This window comes from Squalius cephalus (genome assembly GCF_949319135.1).
Source record: "Squalius cephalus genome assembly, chromosome: 16".
Taxonomy (NCBI): domain Eukaryota; kingdom Metazoa; phylum Chordata; class Actinopteri; order Cypriniformes; family Leuciscidae; genus Squalius; species Squalius cephalus.
The window spans coordinates 31723659-31746549 of NC_137137.1; the positions used below are offsets into that span (position 1 = coordinate 31723659).

A 22891-nucleotide genomic window follows, 5' to 3' on the forward strand; every position below is an offset into this window, starting at 1 on the left:
TCTCCACAGTCAAACCCATACAATTTCAATCTGGGTTTACAGAATCCAAGACATCCCTTTAATAATGCTATCAGCGACCCAAAGTGTAATACTCAGCTCTGTAATACATCTTTTCAATTTTTTAATTAATGTTCACTGAATTCTACAAATATCTGTCAATATCAGAGCAGAAAATACAAAAGTGAAATAGATGACGGTTCAGTGCAAGTCTAGAGTTGGTGCAAGCTTATATTGACTTTAAAATTGAACACAATAGTAAGATTTCCTTTCTTTATGACCAGTAAAAGCAATTATATCAGAGTGGAGAGGAGTTATATTTAGATAAGTCAACATTAGCAAACAGGGAATCATCACAATCACAAACCTAAATCAGCCTCTGTGCTTTTCTTCATGTCTTTATGCAGTTTCTTTGTCTGTTCTTCCAACCTAAAAAAAGGGAGGAGAGGGGTTCAATAAAATTAAGAACATGAATATTTTTTTTCAAGTTTTTTTCTTCCATTTTTAAGAAAATTCAGCAAGAATACATTGGTCAAAAGTGTGTGTACGTGTGTGTGTGTGCGCGCGTGTGTGTGCTTGGTGAACACTACATTATAGGGACAAAATGTCCCCACAAAGATGGCAAAATCCAAAATGCTTGTCCTTGTGGGGACATTTTTTGGTCCCCATGAGGAAAACAGCTCATAGATCATACTAAATTATGTTTTTTGAAAATGTAAAAATGCAGAAAGTTCTCTGTGATGGGTAGGTTTAGTGTAAGGGAAGAGAATATACAGTTTGTACAGAATACAAATCATTAATGTTCATGGAAAGTCCCCATAAAACATGAAAACACAACGTGTGTGTGTGTGTAGATATTTATATTTACATACATATACATAGATATATACAAACACATTATATACGTACGTACATATATGTACACACACACACAATTATACATACATACATGCATGCATACATACATACACACACACACACAACCATTCAAAAGTATATTTATTTATTACGAGTGCTTGCCTGTACAAAACTAAGGTGTAACAGTCAAGTCGCAGTGATATTCTAGTTTAAGATGTACACATCCCTACTTCAACATAAGCCTAAGGGGCTTTATAAAGCACATAAGCAGCACATCTCTCCTTGACAAAAAGCACAAACAAAGGTATTTTAGGAATCATTTAGATGTATCTGCAGCAGAAATGATCACCACTATCTGCTGAAAACATACAGTAATACAGTAGTAAATGCTCATATCATACTTAAATCAGAGATAAAACAACCGGATCTATTTTAAATCCGCTCCTCTGTGAGTATCCATTCATGTTTCTGTACAACAGTAACATTTCCTGAGAGGCAGAAGAGATCATTCACAGGGTCTTTCACAGTGTTGATCCATTCACACCCGCTGGGGGTGTTAACAACTGCAATTACCGCACTATAGCATCCGACTCGCGCTCGCATGAGTGTGTGTTTGCGGCGGTGATGGGGGAGCTGTTCATTATAATCAATTAGATGGAAAATTAGACACGGACTGGGGGACTCCCCTGAGGCACCTCACACTGCACTTATTACAGCAATTAAGCAAACCGGAGAACGGGGGAAACGTTTCTGAAATTGCTAATTTTTTTTTTTTTTTTTTTTTTTTGGCTCTACAAAGAAAATGAAGGTGGACAAAAAAATTGTGGGAAAATATATCACCTTTATAACAGGATGCTGAAAAAAATGAAGAAAAAAAAAAACAATTGAAGAGATAAAGAGGAGGAGGAGGTGGGAATCATGGTTAACTGGCAAGAAATGAAAAGAAAGACTCTTAACAAGACGAGATAAAGGGGCCATTACGGTAGGTGCTAATAGAGTAGCATTGGCCCAGCTGCTCCAGACGGCTGTCATGCGAACACGCTAGCAGCACGCCTCCTTCTAACATGTGAATGGCATTTAGAGTTAGCGCAGGTTACAAGCCAACACATTAGCACCAAACCCCCACATTCTGACGAATGAATACGGGGGGTAGACGGAGAAGAAAAGATAACGCAACGACTACATGCAAGTCCTACTGGCACAAAGTGTGAATTTTCATGCCAAAATGTGCGGCGACAAGTTAATAAAGAAGGTGAGCCCCTCATTTTACTATAGTAAAGGATATTATTCGGCTCAAACCATTAGGTTTTTAACCTAAAAATAAAAACTCTGTCATTGTTTACTCAGCATCATGTCGTTCAAAACCCATAAGACTTTCGATCATTTTCGAAAGACAAATGAACATATTTTTAATGAACCCTGAGTTTTTTGCCCATCAATTGAAAGTCCATCTACCCAAAATTGTAATGCTCCAAAAAGCGAATAAACACACCGTAAAATTAATCCATATGAATCAATGAATGAACACAAAGAACACATAATATGGCTTTTATGAAATTCAGAGGCCCGTTTCACAGTTTTTGTTTTTTATTTTATTTTATTTTATTGTATTGTATGGGTAGGGTAAGGTTTAGGGTTGTGGTAAGGTTTTAGCTATAATTACCATAGGTCTGTATTTGATTGTATAGGCTAATTTATTTTATGTTTCACTAATAGCTGTATACTTCATGAGATTCGAAAGCAATATAACTTAGCCTTACAAACATTTCATACATCAAACATAAAATAAATGTACTTGAAAAGATCCACACTTGTTTCTCTGCAGGAGGCGTAACTGTAATCTTTGGTCTTCGTTTATTGTAATTGCATGGAAAACAGCAACCAGCACAATCTACGAAATTGCTCCTTTTGTGTGCCATAGAATAAAGGTGATACAGGTTTGGAAAGACATGAGGGTTATTAGTACATGATGACAGAAAGAATATTCATTTTTAAAACTAAATCTGATGACGAAACGCATGTAGTGCTCTGGGAAGTGCACCCCCCAAAAAGAGGACCACAAAAGAGTTTCATGAAGACAACAGGCATCACGTTCTCTGGGTGTGTTTTGTTGCGTAATGCGAGGTATTCTGATAGCAATCAAACCAAAGGAGCGGCCCTCTCAGACAAGAGTTCAGGCCCCTACATGTCCGTGCCCACACCACAAGTGCTTGTGTATAAGTGATATATGGTTTATAACTCTTTGTACTGACTGAGACTCCACCTACACAAACGAAACTAAGGCGACATGGTTAGGTGAGGCGCTAGTAAGCACATACATCTCTGCAGACGACCTCCAACCTGATTCAACAAGAAAAGGGATATGATAAGCATGCAAAACAAAGCTGTGAAAAAAAGTTTGCTCCTTAAATTGCTCCATACTGGGGTGAATATCACAAAAATATGTCCAGATCTCATTGAATCCCCACAAATTTATATAATTAATTATAGATACATAGACATTATTTGATTCATATGACATTCAAATTCAGATTATATATATAATGTTTCATACATTTTCAAGTTTTCAAAGAAAGCTTCAATTCTTTATTGTCGTTTTTTATGGATATTAATGTTAATTTAAAAAATAATGAAAAAATTGTAATACAATGTTTATTTAATAAATGCTTTAGACTTTTCTTTGTACATCTTTTTTTCTTATGTTTTTTTTTGTCTTAAAATAAGCTTCAATTTCTTTACTAAAAATATTTGTCTTTTTTAATTTTGGGAGGAAAAATTGAGAGGTTTTGTGAGATTTACCCCTTCACATTAATCAGAATTTATGGATTACATGGTCTATACAGTCTGGCCAGGAAAGTCACTGTAGATACAGGTCTATGCATGAACATACATATGGATTAAGGCTGGAGGCATTTTCGTCAGCCTCTCATTTAGAGCACTGAGAACGCTGTAAGCATACTTTCATTGTGTCATATACAAGAATCACTTATCTTCTGTCATGATTGGGGAGAAACAAATAATGCTTCAGGGTCTCGTCACCAATGTAGCAATCCTTTGGAAAACCTAGACTGGCGCCATGGTTTTGATCAAATCAAAAGGTTTCAGATCCAATGTCGATCTATTTTTAAAATCGGCGTACTGCTTTTTGTTCGTTCTTGTTGGGAAAACATATATATGAGTGCTTGCTGCACTCTAGCTAATGATACTCTGAAACATTCAAAGCTCTGTGGGCAACAGAACACATCGAATAAAAATAAAAACAAAAACAACATCGGACATGTCAACTTACTTTTGGAGCTTCTCATATTCCCGCTCAAAGTCCCTTTCAACCTGTGGAGAACATGTAGAGAGATATGAGAGTGGAACGAGAAGAATGGATAGAAAGATCTCTTTAAAGAAGTGTGTGGGCAAACTAGTGCTCTAGTTTTATACAAGCTCTCTTGGGTGTGTAATCACAAAAACAGGATCTGCATGGCTGCAGAACCTTAAAGTAAGACAAGAGAATAAAGCCAATAGATGTATGCAAGAAGAAAAAAGTGAGTTGGATATCAGTTTGGGACCTTTTAGCTATTAGGCGAGATGTCTGAAGAACGCCAACGAGATCAAATAAATAAAAAAAGATTAAGAAAACAGAACAAGCTAAATCTTTCATTTGGAAATCAGCAGTTTCAGGAGGTCCTGTAATTATTGCAGTGCCCTTCTGTTGCCACATTAGTTTGTGTCCATGCCACCCTACCGCTGTGTGTAGGGGGTTAATGATGCCATAATTGCAGCAGTAGGGGTTCCTGTCCTGTGGTTCGGTGGGCAAAGTCTGTAAATAAACAATATTTGGGAAGGCAGGCAGTCGGTACCCCGTTTAGAGCCGCGTGTCCGGCCTGTGGCCTGCCCACTCATGGGTGACCATGGAAGTGTGGTGTAACAGGAAAGGAGGCGAGTTAGGGAATGAGGTGATGAGGGGAAAATAAGAAAAAAAGAAAAAAAAAAAAAGATGTTGATTGACCTCTCAAAAATGAGGAAGAGATCAGGACGCCCACTTAAGGACACACAAGTGTACGGTGTCCACAACAGAGAAGCACTTATGAACTCACAGTTGATCTATTCAAACAATGACTCAAACTCTAACCACAGCACTGGAGTCAAATGGACTAGAAAACTAGACCTCTACATTTGCGGAAGAAAATGTGAGTGGCACGTGCCTGAGAAAACTGGTCGACGCGATGCTACAGTGTTGCAGGGTGTTTGCATACTGGCCCCAGTCAAAAGATCACACCCCATAGGGCTGCACGATATTGGGAAAAACTGACATTGCAATATTTTGTTTTTCTGCGATATTTATATTGCGATATGAAAATAATTTCACCAGATGAATTGAATAGCTCTATTCTGGAAAGAATTAGTCATTCTAGAATGATTGGGGTGATTTTGAAGTGAGTTAATCTGCATAAAAATGATAAATTACAAGCAGAGATAAATACAATAGAACAAAATACAAATAAAATAAACAGTGATTTATGTTTTTCAGGTACCATAAGTAATTAATGACAGTATTCAGATACAGAAATTGAATAATCAAATGTAAAATAACATTGCATAGTCTTCACTGTATTTAATCTTTGTTAAGTTTTGTTGTATTATTAAAATAAAGGACAGACAGCAGTGGGAATTTTAGGCTGCTGTCACTTTAAGAGCTGATGCACGGATCCAATGATACACATCCACTTTCTTTCTCAACTGTTTATGTTCACGTGAGCCATAAGCGAGTGCGTTTATGAGGATACTATCCGAGATGGGCATTCAAGCACAAAAAGACGAAACCATATGGCTAAAACCATATATCGTGCAGCCCTAAAAGGAAAAAGGAATGAATAAGGAAAGTTAAAAAAATAAATAGATCAAAGCACAGTTGCATTATATCCACCTTATTTAGCTGTGAATGCAGAACACAGTGCAGTAAACGGTAAAACTATTCGAGCTACAAATCTATTTTTAATTATTAAAACAATAAATTAAAATAATATGATAGGAATACCAGTTTACATCTAAAAAGCTCTTTTGTAGAGCTAATAATTTACTGCAAGCAGTTGACACCGGAAACGCTGCACATTCAAGTTACTAAATGTCTGCTGTTGTGTTAAATATTAAAAAAGGTCCTCCAAAATACATTCTACAGACTATAATGACTAAACGTGTCAATTTATTCTACTAACCCTAACAGTCTACTAATACTTGATGAGTTAGTTGACATGTAGCTGCAAAGTTACTTCTAGTTAGTTGAATGACTAAAGTGGACCATCAAAACAAAGAGTAACCTTAGACACTATTCCATTTTGTTTTTGAATTGTTTTAAAATTTTAATATAAATGAATAGCAAATTCTAGGAGGTAAATATAGTGTAAAATAAATATTAGCCTAATATTATTGTGTTTGAAAACAGTCATTATTTTTGCAATTCCATTCTGTGGCACAGAGATCACAGAAAACAGCAAACATGGGAAAAAGAACAGGACAATCCTGTGGATTTCTTACCGTTTTTGAAACAATCTGTTTCCTTGGTTGTCCGATTTTGAATGGAATCCTAGGAAAACAGAAACGCATAATTATAAGGTGGATTACAGTTAAACTCACCTTAAGAATAAAGAATACATTTCATTTTTTAATTTTATTTAACATTTATAATATTCAATTCCATCATAGTTATACTCATTTTTACATTTCAAAGGAGGCTGACTAAAAACAAAACCCATAAGGTCATAAGGTCATAGTATTTCATAGACAATGTTTAGGTTCACTATGAAATCCCCAAAGGCAAATCAAATCTTCTCATATGGGCCACATAAATCCATCAAAGGCGGATGTGCATAATTAGAAGTGGCTGTCGCCGCTGCCACAAGTCTTCCTGTGGTCTGCCTTATTACTACATGTGCACATCTCACACACATGCACTTTCCTGATTTCTGCTACTGCAGACGGGACATTCACTCCGAGCCAGTGCAGACTCAGGTGTTCACAGGATGCAGTCTCACACACACACACACACACACACACACACACACACACACACACACACACACACACACGCACACACACGCACACACACACACGCACACACACGCACACACACGCACACACACGCACACACACACACACACATGGTGGAATCCATGGTGAAATCATTGGCAAACACACACATATGCCACACACATGACAGCAAATGACTAGCAACCACAGGACACCTTCAAACATGAACCCTAATAATGAGTTCACAGTTCTTCATGGATCGCAAGAGAGTTTGTTTGTCAGTTCCATTGTGACTCTACTATTTATAACGCCCAAATGTTCTGAATTTCTTTCAGAAACTTTAAATTTAATTTAAGTTTCATAAGCCTTCAGAATAACACAAAACATGATAACAGTTCTCTTTTGATTTTGGGCTGATGAAAGCTAAAGATTTGTTGAGAACCACAACCAATTCAGTCAGTCATTACACCGATTCAAACATGTGAGTTCAAGATTTCTTGACTCATTTAAAAGCATCAGCTCATAACAATCTTAGACTACTCTGGTTGGGCTTCATATTTGTTTTTCTCTGCAACTATAGGGAGAACAAAGCATTTGCAAGAAATATCATCTCTATTATTTTGGGGTGTCCATCAATTTAAATTCTGCAAGAACAACCTGGCCAGACAAATTGATTTTGCCGTGGTAATGCAGATTTTAACATTTAGTCCACATTAGGGGAATAAATCAGATTTTCATGAACGCTTTCTGACCATGAATCTCATAAAAATATTTTGCGTACAGTAGAGCTGCATGATTAATGATTAAAAGGTCACAATCTCAATTCAAACACTCATGCAATCTTATTCCTAAATGACAATTCGGCTATGTCTATTTAATCTTTGACAAGTAAGATCACAGCAGAACATTCAAATCGAATTCACCTTTTGAAATGAACTTGATGCTTCAAATAAAGATTGTATCAATTACATTATTACACCAGTAGATGGCAACAAGTGACTGTTAAAAATATGTCAATGAATAATTCATTCTGATTCATCCAGTAATTAAACAAGGGGAGTCTTTATGAGTGAGTCATTGAATCATTCATTCAGACTAATTTAAAAAATAATTTAAATTTATTAAAGGAGAGGCTAGCAATAGTGAACTAGCTTTGAAAGCATAATATCCCACCATCCCTTCAGAGCGTCTCCAAAGTCACGACTCCTACAAAACACCTGAACGCGTACAGAAAACACGAGAGACGGCGTTAAACTACCTCATGTCTCAAAGCAATAATAATGAACATAAACGACTTAAAGAGCACTGACCTGTACCACCTGACTGCTGCAGATTCATTTCGGCTTTGATAGGGTTGCCATTGGCATTGCCAATTTAAACATTCAAGCGCAAGATGACGTGAAAGAAACCGTGCGTGCGCAGTGAGAAGATTTAGGCTGTGTGTGGAAAGCCGCGTCTCAGAGTCAGCACACGAATACTGCAAAGACTTGCGCTTGAACGGACAAATTCACACCAAAATTGCGAGTATCCTAGCAAACATAGTAGGTTATGACTTAAGTGAACCTAAACAGTCGAGAAAGACAACACGTGTATCAGGATCAGTGTACTGGATCCGTGCATCATCTCTTAAAGGGATAGTTCGGCCAAAAATGATATTAAACCCATGATTTACTCACCCTCAAGCCGTTCGAGATGCATATGTCAATCATTTTTCAGACGAACACATTTTCAGTTATTTTAGAAAATGTCTTAGATCTTTCAGTGGTTATAATGTCAAGTTATGGGGTCCACTCCTTCAAGTCCCAAAAATGTGCATGCATCCTTCACAAAAGTAATCCATCCGGCTCCAGGGGGATAAACGAAGGCCTTCTGAGGGTAATCCGTGCGGTTTTGCCGTAAAAATATACATATTTAAAACTTTATAAATGAAAATAACTGGCTTCCGGCAACGGTCGACGCGCGTTCACGGGAGATGGATTCGTTTATCCCCCTGGAGCCGGATGGATTACTTTTGTGAAGGATGCATGCACATTTTGGGACTTGAAGGAGGTGGACCCCATAGCTTCACATTATAACCACTGAAAGATCTAAGACATTTTCTAAAATAACTGAAAATGTGTTCGTCTGAAAAATGATTGACATATGCATCTCGAACGGCTTGAGGGTGAGTAAATCATGGGTTTAATATCATTTTTGGCCGAACTATCCCTTTAAAGTAACAGCGGCCTAATATTCCTGCGGTCTGTGTTTTTATTGTTAAAGGCAAGAAAGAGAAAAAAAAAACATTTTTTGTTATGCTGGATGAAAGTCTCTTCACATCCTGATAGCAATCACTAAGTTAAGTGGTCTATATGTAATTATATATAACTACTGTAATTTGGAAGCAACTTTGCATAGTATTGTGGTGGCAAACAATTTTGGTGGCAAACACACTGATGACGTGTGACGTCTGCGTGAGCAGGGTGTGTTAGCCAGGTCAACTATGATTGGATGAACGATTTATGGTCCTACGGCTTCCACAGATGATATATACAGTACATATAAATACATTTAGACCACTTAACTTTGTGATTGCTATCAGGATGTGAAGAGACTTTCAACCAGCATAGCAAAAACTCTTTCTGGAACAAATCGCCTCCCCTGCCTTTAAATATTCTTTAAAATATAAAGTTTAAAGTGTGATCACGTACTGTTGTTCAGTGTTGACTTTTCAGGAAGTCTGAAAATCAATTTTCACTCTTTAGCAGACCTGAACAGATCCTAACCTTGACACCCCAGCCCTGTGTGAAGTGTGAAGCTATGTTAACTTCGTTCTAGTTTTCTTACAATTCAACAAATGCAACAACAGCCAAAAAAAATAACATAATAATAATAATAATACTGATACGCCTACAGGTCGTCCTTCGGTTAGGTCACAGCGGTTGGTTTTGTCTCCAGATAAAATCTCATTCAGATCAACTTGTTTAATTTGATACTTTATGCCATTTTCTCTCACTTTTTCCCAGCTATTTGTTTTATGTTGTCAAGCTTAAACGGAGCAAGTTGTCAACAGTTTTTCCAAAGTAAAATGGCAAACAATCTCTGAAAATCAGGTCACTTCAAAAGTTCGAATGGAATTCTTTCATTTCAAATCAAAGGCCTAAAGCTAATCCTGTTTCAAATATGAAATGTGTTGAGTCATTCTGAATCAATCAATGAAACATGTCATAATTTTCACTTGGACAATCAAGTCCAGTCTGGATTGCAACATGACCCAATTCCTATCTTATTCCAGTAATATTTACGGTGTAATCGTTACTACTGTTCTAATAAATAGACAAAAATGGCATTTAGAGCTTTACAATCAATGACAGTGTAATGAAACCTGGCCAGGTCCAATAGCTAAAATATCATCCTGACCTATATAATTGACTATGACTAATAATGAGTAAGAATCTCTTTAGCTTGCAGCACTGATGCCACTTCACAAAGACATGAGGATAAGGTTTCTGCTGAAATAAGAGCGTTAATGCAGCAAACCGATGTGAAGATTCAACAGTTTCAGCTTTTACCGTGACCAGCCACTGCCAACCTACACAACATCTCACGCCTGATGCTGTGTGTTCAGCTTTCACACTACACATTTAAACTCTTTCACCAGATCAGTTACAATGATATGTTCAAGATAAGTGCGTATTGTATTTGATGACCATTCCAAAGTTTGGGGACATTACGATTATTTTTGAAAAATTAATAATATTTAATACTACAAAAACAAAGAGTACTTTCAACAAAGATCCATTAACTATATATTAATTTATGTTTACCACAAAAAAATAAGAAAAAATAATAATAGGAAATGTTTCTTGAGCAGAAAATCAGCATATTAGAATATTTTCTGAAGAATCAAGTGGGGAAAAAAATAACTTTGCCATCACAGGGATTAACTACAATTTTAAAATATATTAAAATAGAATAGTTATTTTGAATTGTAATATTTCAGAATTTGTACTGTATTTGATCAGATAAAGCCTTGGTGAGCACTTCTTTAAAAAATATTCTTAGCGACCCCAAACTTCTGAACAGTACGGTTGTGAATGTAAATACATATTTTTATATATTTCTAGCCTTTTGTCTATAGTCAATATTTAAACTTTTTTTTAGCCATAGAAGTAAATTAGATTCAAACTGTTGAACTCAAAAAGTTAATTATTATTTTACAATAATGATTAAAGTATTAATCAAGGGTTTTCACTAAATGAGCACAATGTAGAATATTTTAACATTTTCATTTATATTCACCAAATAAACAGCAATATTTACCTACATATATTATCACGAAAACATTTTAACATGAGAAAAGTCAAGAAGGATTTTTGTGATGATTTCTGAGAGATGACACAAATGAATGGTGTCAGTTTTCAATCAGTTAACTTAAAAGTTAGTCTAATGACATGATTTTTTTTAATTAATTGAAAAATAAAAGGCATTAAAATAACCACAACATTTTACATTGTCAGCAAAACAATCTGAATATACTAAGAGTATTCAATACATCACTCAGCCCTAAACCATTATGTTGATTAAAAAATATATATAATATTGATCAACGCCGTTATGATCACATATAGTGTGCATTCCTAACTGTGTGGGTTTAAATTGATGCTACATTGAACCTGTCAAACATGTTAACGTACTGACGACGTGGCACAATGGCATCACATTCCCATCCCCTGTTCGCAAAACTTTCCTTAAGTGAAAAGCAGCAATTAACCGTTCGCCCCCCCCCTCTTCTCTGTCTCATGCGTTGTTTAGTAATTACACCTGGGTTAGACCTAGAGAGAGAGAGAGAGAAAACATGTTTTCCAGTGCTGCCAGAGCAGAGCCTCTCTCACGCACACACATATACACTAACTATTATTGATGTGACAGAGGTATGGCTGCAGAAGATTGATGGACAGCTGGGGATGACAGGAACGCTGCGATGCCGGCTGCGTCAAAGCTAAGGTGTGTGAGCTAATGAGATGGAAAGAGAGGTGTGTGTGTGTGTGTAGAAGAGAAATGATATAGCACAGTCATGGCACAGTTGGATGTATATATATGTATATATGTGTGTGTGTGTGTGTGTTCCCTCTGATCATAGATTAATTAAAATAAAAGATTTAGCCTTAAAAAAAAAAAATAAATAAATAAAAATAATAATAATATATATATATACACCAAATAAATTCTTCACCAAGAATTGAAATAATAATTGAATAAACTATTTTATAAAAAAAAATAAAAAAATAATATATATATATATATATATATATATATATATACAGTGCCCTCCACAATTATTGAACCCCCTGGTAAATATGATCAAAATTGGCTGTAAAAAATAAATCTGCATCGATTATCCTTGTGATCTTTCATTCAAAAAATGTGCAAAATTCTAACCTTTCATTGAAGTAAAAGAATTGAAAGTGGGGGGAAATCACATTATGAAATAAATGTTTTTCTCCAAAACACGTTGGCCACAATTATTGAAACCCTTTCATTAAATACTTTTTGCAATCTCCTTTTGCCAAGATGCCAGCTCTGAGTCTTCTCCTATAATGCCTGATGAGTTTGGAGAATAACTGACAAGAGATCAGAGACCATTCCTCCACACAGAATCTCTCCAGATCCTTCAGATTCCCAGATCCATGTTGGTGCTTCTCCTCTTCAGTTCAGCCCACTCATCAGGTCAGGGGACTGGGACGGTCATGGCAGAAGCTTCATTTTGTGCTCCACAACAAATTTTTGTTTTGATTTTGATGTTTGTTTTGGATCGTTGTCCTGATGGAAGATCCAACCACGGCCCATTATAAGATTTCTAGCAGAAGGCGTCAGGTTTTGATTTTTTATCTGTTGATATTTGATAGAATCCACAATGCCATGTATCTGAACAAGAAGTCCAGGACCTCCAGCAGAAAAATATGCCCACAACATTAAAGATCCAATGGTATATTAAATTGTACACATGGGGTACTTTTTATCCTTGTGTTCACCAAACCCATCTAGTGTGTTTGCTGCCAAAAAGCTCTGTTTTAGTCTCATCTGACCACAGAACCCTGTGTTGTTTGAAGATCCAGTCGTGTCTGACAATTAAATTTGCTGGAATTTGTTTTTGGATGAGCGAGGAGTTTTTTTTTTTAAACCCTCCCAAACAACATGTGGGGATGTAGGGGTTGTTTGATAATTTTTTTTTTAGGCTTTCTGACCCCAAGACTCAACTAATCTCTGCAATTCTCCATCTGTGATCCTTGGAGAGTCTTTGGCCACTCAAACTTTCATACTCGCCGTGCATTAAGACAGTATAGACACACGTCCTTTTCCTGGCAGATTCATAACATCTTTAGTTGGTTATAACTTCTTAATTATTGCCCTGATGGTCAAAATGGGGATTTTCAATTCTTTAGCTATTGTCTTACAGCCACTTTCTAGTTTGTGATGCTCAACAATCTTTTGCTACGCATCAGAACTGTATTCTGTGGTTTTACTCATTGTGATGGATGATTAAGGGGATTTGGCCTTTGTGTTTCCTCATATTTAAACTCCTGTGAAACACGAAGTCATAGCTGGACAGTTTCATGTTCCTAGTCACCCTGGTGTACTAAAAAAGGTAAATATTAATGGGAATATACTTCAGAGATATTTTACTCGTAAAAAATTCTAGGGGTTTCAATAATTGTGGCCAACATGTTTTGGAGAAAAACATTTATTTCATAATGTGATTTCCCCCCACTTTCAATTCTTTTACTTCAATGAAAGGTTAGAATTTTGCACATTTTTTGAATGAAAGATCACAAGGATAATCGATGCAGATTTATTTTTTACAGCCAATTTTGATCATATTTACCAGGGGGTTCAATAATTGTGGAGGGCACTGTATATATATATATATATATATATATTATATTATATATATTATATATATATATATATATATATATATATATATATATATATATATATATATATATATATATATATATTATATATTAAATATTATATATTAAATATATATATAATTTTTTTTTTTTTTTTTTTTTTTTTTTTTTTTTATAAAATACAAGATATACAATATAGATATATAGATATACAAGATAGATAAGATAAGATACAGCCCTGTTCCGAGGAAAATAAAGTTCACCTTTTGTAATGCTGCTGTTATGCCTAAATCATCATGGAAAACTACAAGTCATCACCCACAGAACTTCCTGAAGTCCTACCGCTGACTCACCCCAAAAACAGTTTACTACTGCCAAAATTACATAAACAGCCATCACTCAAGCTCGGCAAGCAAAAGAAGAGAAAGTAAGAAGCCAGAATGAAGTCAATTGTTTCATCTGTGTGATGACGTAGTGAGTTGCAACATCAAGTGACCTGTAGCCTATTTCCTTCTGTCGTCAGAAAGGTGAGTTCATCTTCGTAAGCAAGTCACGCGTCAGTAAGAATTGCTCAACTAGATCTTCTAGATGTTTTGCCAGACGGAATCCATTCAACATTGAAAAAAAATGGATTTTCATTCATGGACGCTCATTGGGTCTCATTCAGTAACCGTGCGTACGCACAAATTTGTGAACTACGTACAAACCAGGGTTATTATACAGTAAAAATAATAAAGCTAATTAATAAAATAATAACAGAATAATAATAGTATAAGTTGATGTATTAAAATAACTACAACCAAAAACTATTAAGAAAAAATGATATATATAGCCTACTAAATAGACATTTAAAAAACAAAACAAAAATGACAAAAACACACAAAAAAAATCTAATCCAAAATATTAACAAAAACAGTATATCAGATACTAAAATAAAACTGGTACAAACTTTATGAATAAATCATGATTTATCAATAACTTTCTCATACTAAAATGTTTTCTAACTTGAAAAACGTAGGAACTGCGTTACCACACTGATACCACACTGAGAACTGATACCACACATACACACAAATCACAATCTGTGTGGGCTTACAATATGTAAAATTTTATCTTAAAGGGGACCTTTTATGCCCCTTTTTTTACAAGATATAGCCTAATAAAAGTCTCAAATGTCCCCAGAATGTGTCTGTGAAGATCCAGCTCAAAATACCCCACAGATATTACACCATGTTGTAAATGCCCATTTTTGAGTTCTTTCTCTTTCATGTCTCTTTAAATGTAAATGAGCTGCTGCTAGGGGGCGGGGCCTGTGCCTCGGATACTGAGACAAAAACTAAACATCTGTTTGGTTATGATTATCATCTCTATCGCAGTCGCGCTCATGTGTGAGATCGCAGTTCATCGTCGTCATGAAAGTTATTATTTGCATGCGTTTTTAAGCTGAAGGAAAGCTGGCTGTCAGACGGCACATCCCGGGAGTATAAAAAAAATAAACTTCTCTTTCACGTCTTATTACGCTTAAACTGTCAAATACACACAAGGTTATGTCAAAAACACACAAAGTTCTCATAAACACAGCCAGTTATGACTGTGAATGTAAACAGCAGGGAAAGAGATTGCATGTGTATATTAGATCTGTGTATTAAAGAAAAAGCAGCGTAATATAGGCTACAGAACCCACTGCTGTTTATGTGCTGTTAATATGAATCAAACAACAAAAGAAAAACAGAAAATCAATCACTGACTGACTGAATAACTTTAGTAGCTTTAATAAGAACACATTTCTTATTTGAATGCTGCTGTTAAATGCTGTGGCAAGGACATAAACATGGCAGACTGTGTACAGCTCACTGAGGGGCGGAGCTATGCTAATAAGGAAGATTCAATCGCCAGTCGAGGGCGGGGCCTGTCACACTGTGACTGTGACATCACTTTGGAGACGCTTTTATATTTATGGGGATAATAACAAACGGAGTGGACAGATTTTTACCACAATAGGGTGGTTGTGTGTACACACACTGCGGACACATAATTTTGTTGAATTTTGAAAAAACTGAATTTTGCATAATAGGTCCTCTTTAAATGTATTTCAATATGCAGAAACCTCTTATATGGAGATGGTTTGGGCATGTTTTAATGTGAATTACTAACATTGGACACTCGCTCATACAGAATACTCTCAAAATAAAATAACAATAATATAGAATGAAGATAACAAATTTTGGCGTGAATGTACATGCTGTGAATTAAGCAAAAAAATTTCATGAGAACTTCTCCAGCACAATAAATATAAATAATCCACATAATTATAAGTGAATTAGACCCAATGTGTTTTTGAATTCAAAACATTTTGCATGTTGCTAATTAATGCATGGCACCCATTAAAAATAAATAAATAAATATATATGTATATTGTGGCAAGCAGGACGAGGCTGAGGACCGTGAGACAACGGTGCGAGGCCGGTGGCATGATTGCTGATGCGACGCACCCGTCTCGTATCTCTCACGGAGGAGCGGAAGCATAAAGGAGGAGCGACGACAGTGAAGACTGAGAGAAGACCAGGCCTGGATTTTACATTGTGTTTTATGTTTTATTATATGTGGCAGCAGTCGTCCGTGAGGGACTTTCATTTTGTATTTGTTTTTTGAGTACTGAATGTCTTGAATGTTCGCCGGTTCCCGCCTCCTTCTTCCCATAACAACGAACTGTGTTACATATACACACATTTATGAAAAAAATATTAACTTCTAATTTGTGTGAAAAGGCTAATTCGTATAATGTTGCAATGTTATTGAAACACTGCATGGAAAATTCCTTCATTAGGCTACTTTGCCAAGTTTCACATCAACGCCTCCTTCCAGCGTCACAGCTCAGGCGTCAGAGGATCACTGGTTATTTCAACAATATTTTTAGTTAATAATGACTTTCGGCCCTGTTTAACACAGAAAACCATTCTACGAATATTTAGAATATAGCACATGAGTCATGTGGGCCAGTCTTATGGGGTTTTTACCGTGCATTCTTTTACTTTTTTTGGAGCTTGACAGCATCTGTCACCGTTTACTTTCGTTAAATGGAAAAAGAGAAGTGTATCTAAGAAAACTAATTTTGTGTTTCATGGAAGTCTGTCTTATGAGCTGATGACAGATTGTTCAGTTGGTGATGAACTATTCCTTCAGAATCTACTAATAAAGATTACCATATTAACACCCGAGCTGTGGGATAGTTTAACCAGGCTGCTGGAAGTCAGAATGTCAAGGTTCTGACAGGAAGGAAGAAATTCAGTGGGATGATTCTGTACTGTGGGAATCTGCAGCGAAGGTTCTTCGCATACAAGGCCATTTTTACATACAGCCTTATTTAAGTAAGCGGTTAGACCGTACAATCCGATCCCATGCTCTTAAAGAGGTCGCATAAAATGAAGGAAGGAAAAAAAATTAAAACAAGATGCAATATTAACACACGTTAGGATCATTATCACTGCTGAAGGAGTAAAGCAAGTGAATTTTGATGGATTTAGGTGCATTACTTGTCAAACCTCGTAAAAAGCAATCAATCAACATTTAAATGTTTATTTAATTTAAAAGGTTGTCAAATATGTCTTTCAATACATGCTTTTATCATGTAACTTTCTCTTAAGCAAATCTGATATCAGAGATATTTAAAGGATTATGGGAAAATACCAGGGGTTTATTACAGGAACTTCCTGTCTGCGGTATAGTGACTGAGACAGAATATGAAATATTATTTATGGAGATATCGTTCACAACAGTATCCTGTGTGGCATCACGTCATTTTGGTTTGCAAATTTGTGCATGATATCATTACAGGGATGCTGCTGCTGCTGCTGCTAAATACTGAGTTTGTTATGTCAACCAATGGCGTCTTTTGGACATCAAAACAAGACGGTAATGAGTGGTAATTAACCGTCCATTTTAATCCGTTAATTACAAACTCAGTGTAGAAACTGTGGACATCAGGTGGTGTCTGAAGAAATAATGGTCACATGATGGCCACTCTCAGAGTATTTTTGGTTTCAGTTTAGAAAATTTAGAAACTGTAATTAAAACTTGTGCTGCGCAACTTAATGCATGTTTATAGTATACAGTTAAGACAAACTCTCTAACACTGTCTTTACTGAGGTGAAAGAAATGACAGCCAAACAGAACATATTTGATGCTCAATACGTGGAGCAGAATTATGGACCAGTGAGATTTTACTGTGGGCGGGATTTCCCAACCCGACAGAGCAAAAACAGTTGTGGCTGGTCAGGAAACTCGAGATTAACGCGGAAGAGTGACGCAATTTGTGGCATCATGTCTGGTTATAATGCAAGACCCATTTCTAGCTAAAACTTTAGAGGTCTGCTATAAATGAGTTTGGAGACGTAGTTCACACTTGTAGTTAGGTTCTCTTGCTCCGGACCAAAAAAAGGAAAATGATACATTTAGTCCTGGGTCGCTTAGCATTAACAGTCATTTTTAACAACGAACCTAAAGGTGTAGCTATCATTGTCTTTTTAGGTCCAGACCATAAGATCCAGGAGGGAGGGAGGGAGGGAGGGAGGGAGGGAGGGAGGGAGGGAGGGAGGGAAGGAAGGAAGGAAGGAAGGAAGGAAGGAAGGAAGGAAGGAAGGAAGGAAGGAAGGAAGGAAGGAAGGAAGGAAGGAAGGAAGGAAGGAAGGAAGGAAGGAAGGAAGGAAGGAAGGAAGGAAGGAAGGAAGGAAGGAAGGAAGGAAGGAAGGAAGGAAGGAAGGAAGGAAGGAAGGAAGGAAGGAAGGAAGGAAGGATGGATGGATGGATGGATGGATGGATGGATGGATGGATGGATGGATGGATGGATGGATGGATGGATGGATGGATGGATGGATGGATGGATGGATGGATGGATGGATGGATGGATGGATGGATGGATGGATGGATGGATGGATGGATGGATGGATGGATGGTTTTTGTTATAGCTTATGCCCCAAATCCTACAAATTCATGCTCAAGGCCTTTTGGCCAACTCATGTGATCTTTACAATTAAAACAAAGCGTTACATGACTTCTGGTAATTCTGCAGAGATACTAAATGACACTTTCAAGTCGACCTAAACAAAAATCCTCTCCATTCACACTGACAGAATCATGAAAGGTGCCCTGTTCTGGAATCGAAGGCTTTACGCTATCAGCACGATCCCAGACGTGCGAGTGACAGAAGCACGAACAAAAGCCTAGTTCAGACTTGCAGCAAAAAGTACGCGGAGAACAGGCAAACTTGACTCACGCTACACATCAGCCCGAGCGGAGAAGCCAGCTAATGGAAGCTCTATCTGTTGGGACTGCAGTTTTACGGCGGGATCTTATCTCCGAGGAGTACAGAGGCTTGGTTGACGACTAGGGAGCGGTAATTGTTTTCAGGGCGACCCCAGTGTCAGAACGACCACGTCACTCTATCTAGCAAGAGGCCCTGAATGAATGAAGTGGGTCAGCCTGGTTCATAAAGGATTCTTTCACCAGGGCCCTCACCCCAACACTAAGCACACTGGGAAGGAAGCATCCTCTGCTGGCCACTGACCTTTCAGTAGAGCCCTGTGACGCCGATTCAGTTTCCAAAGTCCAACCTCTGACAATGCAAATGGCAGAATGTTAAATACGTCAAAAGGAAAGGCCAGAAAAGCGATCTGGTCTCTGCTTTGGACTGGACTCTTTAAAGAATGACGTTATGATGTTCTGTGACGTTAAAATGCTCAATCGTTTCAGCCAGAGTGGACTTTATGAATTATGACTAAACTCATTTCTGCCTGTACTGGATCGCTCTAGTGTGGTCACAAAGCCATGAGCCAAAACAAATACATGCCTGTTCATCTCAGCATCCCAAGTTCATTCACATCATGCCAATCGTTCAGACTGAGAACTGTGACCTTAAAGAGCCAAGTCAGCTTTGCTGCATGCAGTCTGATCAAGTTATTATCGGACAATTACATGATATTATAGTCGGCATGAATCGGAAAATCACCAAACCTGTTTTCTATTTTTGATTTTATTCTGAACTATTCAACCATGCATGTCATTTTGTTTTGTCAAAATGTCAGAACTCAATCTTCAGCTCACAATGGACTTCAAGCTCACATTCAGATCTGCCTTCACCCAATCAACAACAGATGCACAGACCCAAGTCCCGTACATTTTTTTTCGGTAACACTTTATTTTACAGTGCCGTTACATGTGTTACGTGCACTTAATATAGTAATAACAGTAAATTAAGTCATAATTACATGCAAGTAACCCTCAATCAAACACTAATCATACCCTAACCCTATAGTAAGTACATGTGGTTAATTAACATTACTCTGTACTTAAATATATAATGACAGTGACACCTTAAAATAAAGTGTAACCTTTTTTTTTTCTTTTGGAAAATTCGTTCGACTCGGATGTCCGTCACAATATGCAACAACAACAACAACAAAATCTGTTGCTACTTTCCTTACATTTACAGGCATTTACAGAAACAGACATTTATTAAAGGATGCACATGAAATTTTAAATGCCAGCTGTCAAGTGTCACTGTAGTGGACATAACCATTACAATACAGCATTACAAATGGCATGATGAACATATAAGCGCCACTGAACTGAAAAACATAATCATCACAAAATCACTGTGTATTTGTTGGAGCAGCACTGCAAATTATTATGTTATCTAAACACAAATCCGGCAAACCTTTGTAGTTTAGCCTAATGGCAATGTCTTTCCTAAGTTCTCTTACATCTTGATGAAAGCAAAACAAACTGACAAGGCAAAACTACACAAGTCGACAGTGGTCCATTGTGTTCAACCTAAAACAAATGCTTAAAAGTCTCTAGTTTACTGGAATCTAGTGAAACACCGACTCAGAGACTGATGAAGGGAACTACACTTAAAAATAGGTTCTTCGGTGGTTCTTTTGAAGACACCTTAGCAAAGAACATCCTTGGGATCTAGATTCATGTGTGGTGTATAGTTCTTTGGATTTATAGTTTGTGATGTTACATTATAGGCTCTTCAGATCAGTGAAGAATAATGGTTTATCATGAGTTCTTATGGTTTTCTAAATACAGAATACATTAAATGCTCCTGTTCCAGACTGCAAAACCCATTGTAAATAATTCATACATTTAGACGTAAGTTACACATATCACAGGGTGTCTACATTTGATACTCTTTTATAATTAAATGAGCTCAAAATAAGAATCAAATAACTTATACTCATAAAGTAACGTTAGCTGCTAACGTTATACAAGAAGTGGAACATTGATAAACCAAACTGTAAACATTGTGTCTCTGAGGACTTGTGAGCCAACTTAGCTACAGTAACTAGGGAAAGACACTATGTGCCCACAATAGAGATAAAATGAAAACGTGAAATACTGAACATTTCAAACAAATCTGAATGATCAACAACCAAACATCGCTTTTCGGAGTTTAAATGGGTTGTTTAAACTCATTCGTAACCACAAACACGGTTAAATTAGCTCGCTAGCCACAGTCAACGGCTGTGTGTCAAAAGCACGCGCGCTGCCTAACCAGACAGCATTTTAGTTATGTTCGAACGCTCGAAGTGCAGCCTAGGTAGGAAGTTCACTGTGTATTGAAACACACCAGCGGCACTTCACGTCGCTCGTAAACAACCGATTTATTAGTATTTATTAATCCACATAAGCGTTGTGATACATACCAGCTCATCTTGTGCTCAAATTCAGTCCAAATCAATCGAAATGTAATCCCTTTCTGTTAAAAACATCGCCTTTTCAGGCTTTTGAGAGTCGGACAGCGAGCAGGAAGTAGAGAAGTTTACTGCAAGTCAGAGGTCGAGAGGATTTAAACTACGGAAAGCGAAGAGGTCAAACTACAAACGCGCAACAGGTATCGCGCGAGCCATTCACACATACTGAGATTAGAATGCGTTTATAATGATTGTAAAATAAGCAAATTATTGTAATGATACGTATAATCTTAATTTCGCTTAGTGATTTATTTTCAGCGTTATTTTCGTGCATTCTTTAAAGAAAGCGTAGCCTAGAACGATTGTCGACTGATCGAGAAAACATTCATAAGGTTTTCTAAAATCAGTGTAAAAGTGTTATTACTCGGAGTCGGAAGTTGCTTTTCAAAGCTCTGGGAAGTTTGAGTTCTCAGGTATGTTAGTTAAAGTTGGCCTATGAACTTTGTCTCAAATGTTTCTCCTAAAAATATTTAGTAGCCTAGTAAGTAGAAGTAAACACATTGTGACACAATGAAGCTCAGGGAACCTTACGTGAGTGCGTAAAATGGTTAAATCTGATGAGAAATGTTGGAGTTCAGGTTGAAATATTGAAATATAAGATTTGTGTTGAGCAATTAAAGACCATCTCGTGTAATGGGTTCTATTTATGAAATATTTCAATGCCCGTTCACATAACTACGATAATGGTCTGTCACACCAATAATGGTAACGATAACTGTAATTATAGTTCTATAAGTTCTATGAGAATAAGTCCACACTACAACAACACGTAGGAACAATATAGTTGGAATCACTTTCTGAAAACGTTATAGTTATTGTTCTATAGAATTGCTATATATATATATATATATATATATATATATATATATATATATATATATATATATATAATATATAGCATTAAATATATTAAATATTATTATTATTTATTATTATTTTGTACAATTTATGCATTCAGACAACCCATTGTGGTCATTTATTCTTAATGTTTCCAGTTTGCATAGATTGTTTTTTACATGTGCAACACAAAAAAGACAATCAAAAATGGATTCAGTTGTATTTTATTCAGGTGTGTATTCAAGTACGCATCAACTGGAAAACATTTAATTTACAACAAAATCAGAAGCCAAGTGAACATTTCCTCTCCACAAAAGGATAACATCAATTAATTTCGTGAACAATTAAAAGACTTTACCACTGGGCCTTATTATAAGGCAATGGAAGTAACAGGAGGTAAAAACGTATCAAAAGATCCTTTCTTCTACTGAGCTAAATCCCATGGTTGTGTCTCTCACACTCATAAAAGTGACCACGAACAACTCTAAGTGCCTCCATCTGAAAAGAGACATGCAAGACATGCAGAAAGAG

At 36.6% G+C, this 22891-nt stretch overlaps 1 protein-coding gene across 1 annotated transcript in view; it reads right to left on the reverse strand.

Moving 5' to 3' along the window:
* bin3 (bridging integrator 3) overlaps positions 1–21629 on the reverse strand; it is a 59450-nt gene extending 37821 nt beyond the window's left edge. Inside the window, exons 1-4 of the mRNA XM_079896231.1 lie at positions 21476–21629; positions 6382–6430; positions 4145–4185; positions 365–426 (exon numbers count right to left, since the gene is read on the reverse strand). Coding sequence (XP_079752357.1) covers positions 365–426; positions 4145–4185; positions 6382–6430; positions 21476–21483 — 160 coding nt within the window. The 5' untranslated portion in view covers positions 21484–21629. The remainder of the gene's footprint in view (positions 1–364; positions 427–4144; positions 4186–6381; positions 6431–21475) is intronic.
* Between the last annotated feature and the right edge of the window lie 1262 nt (positions 21630–22891).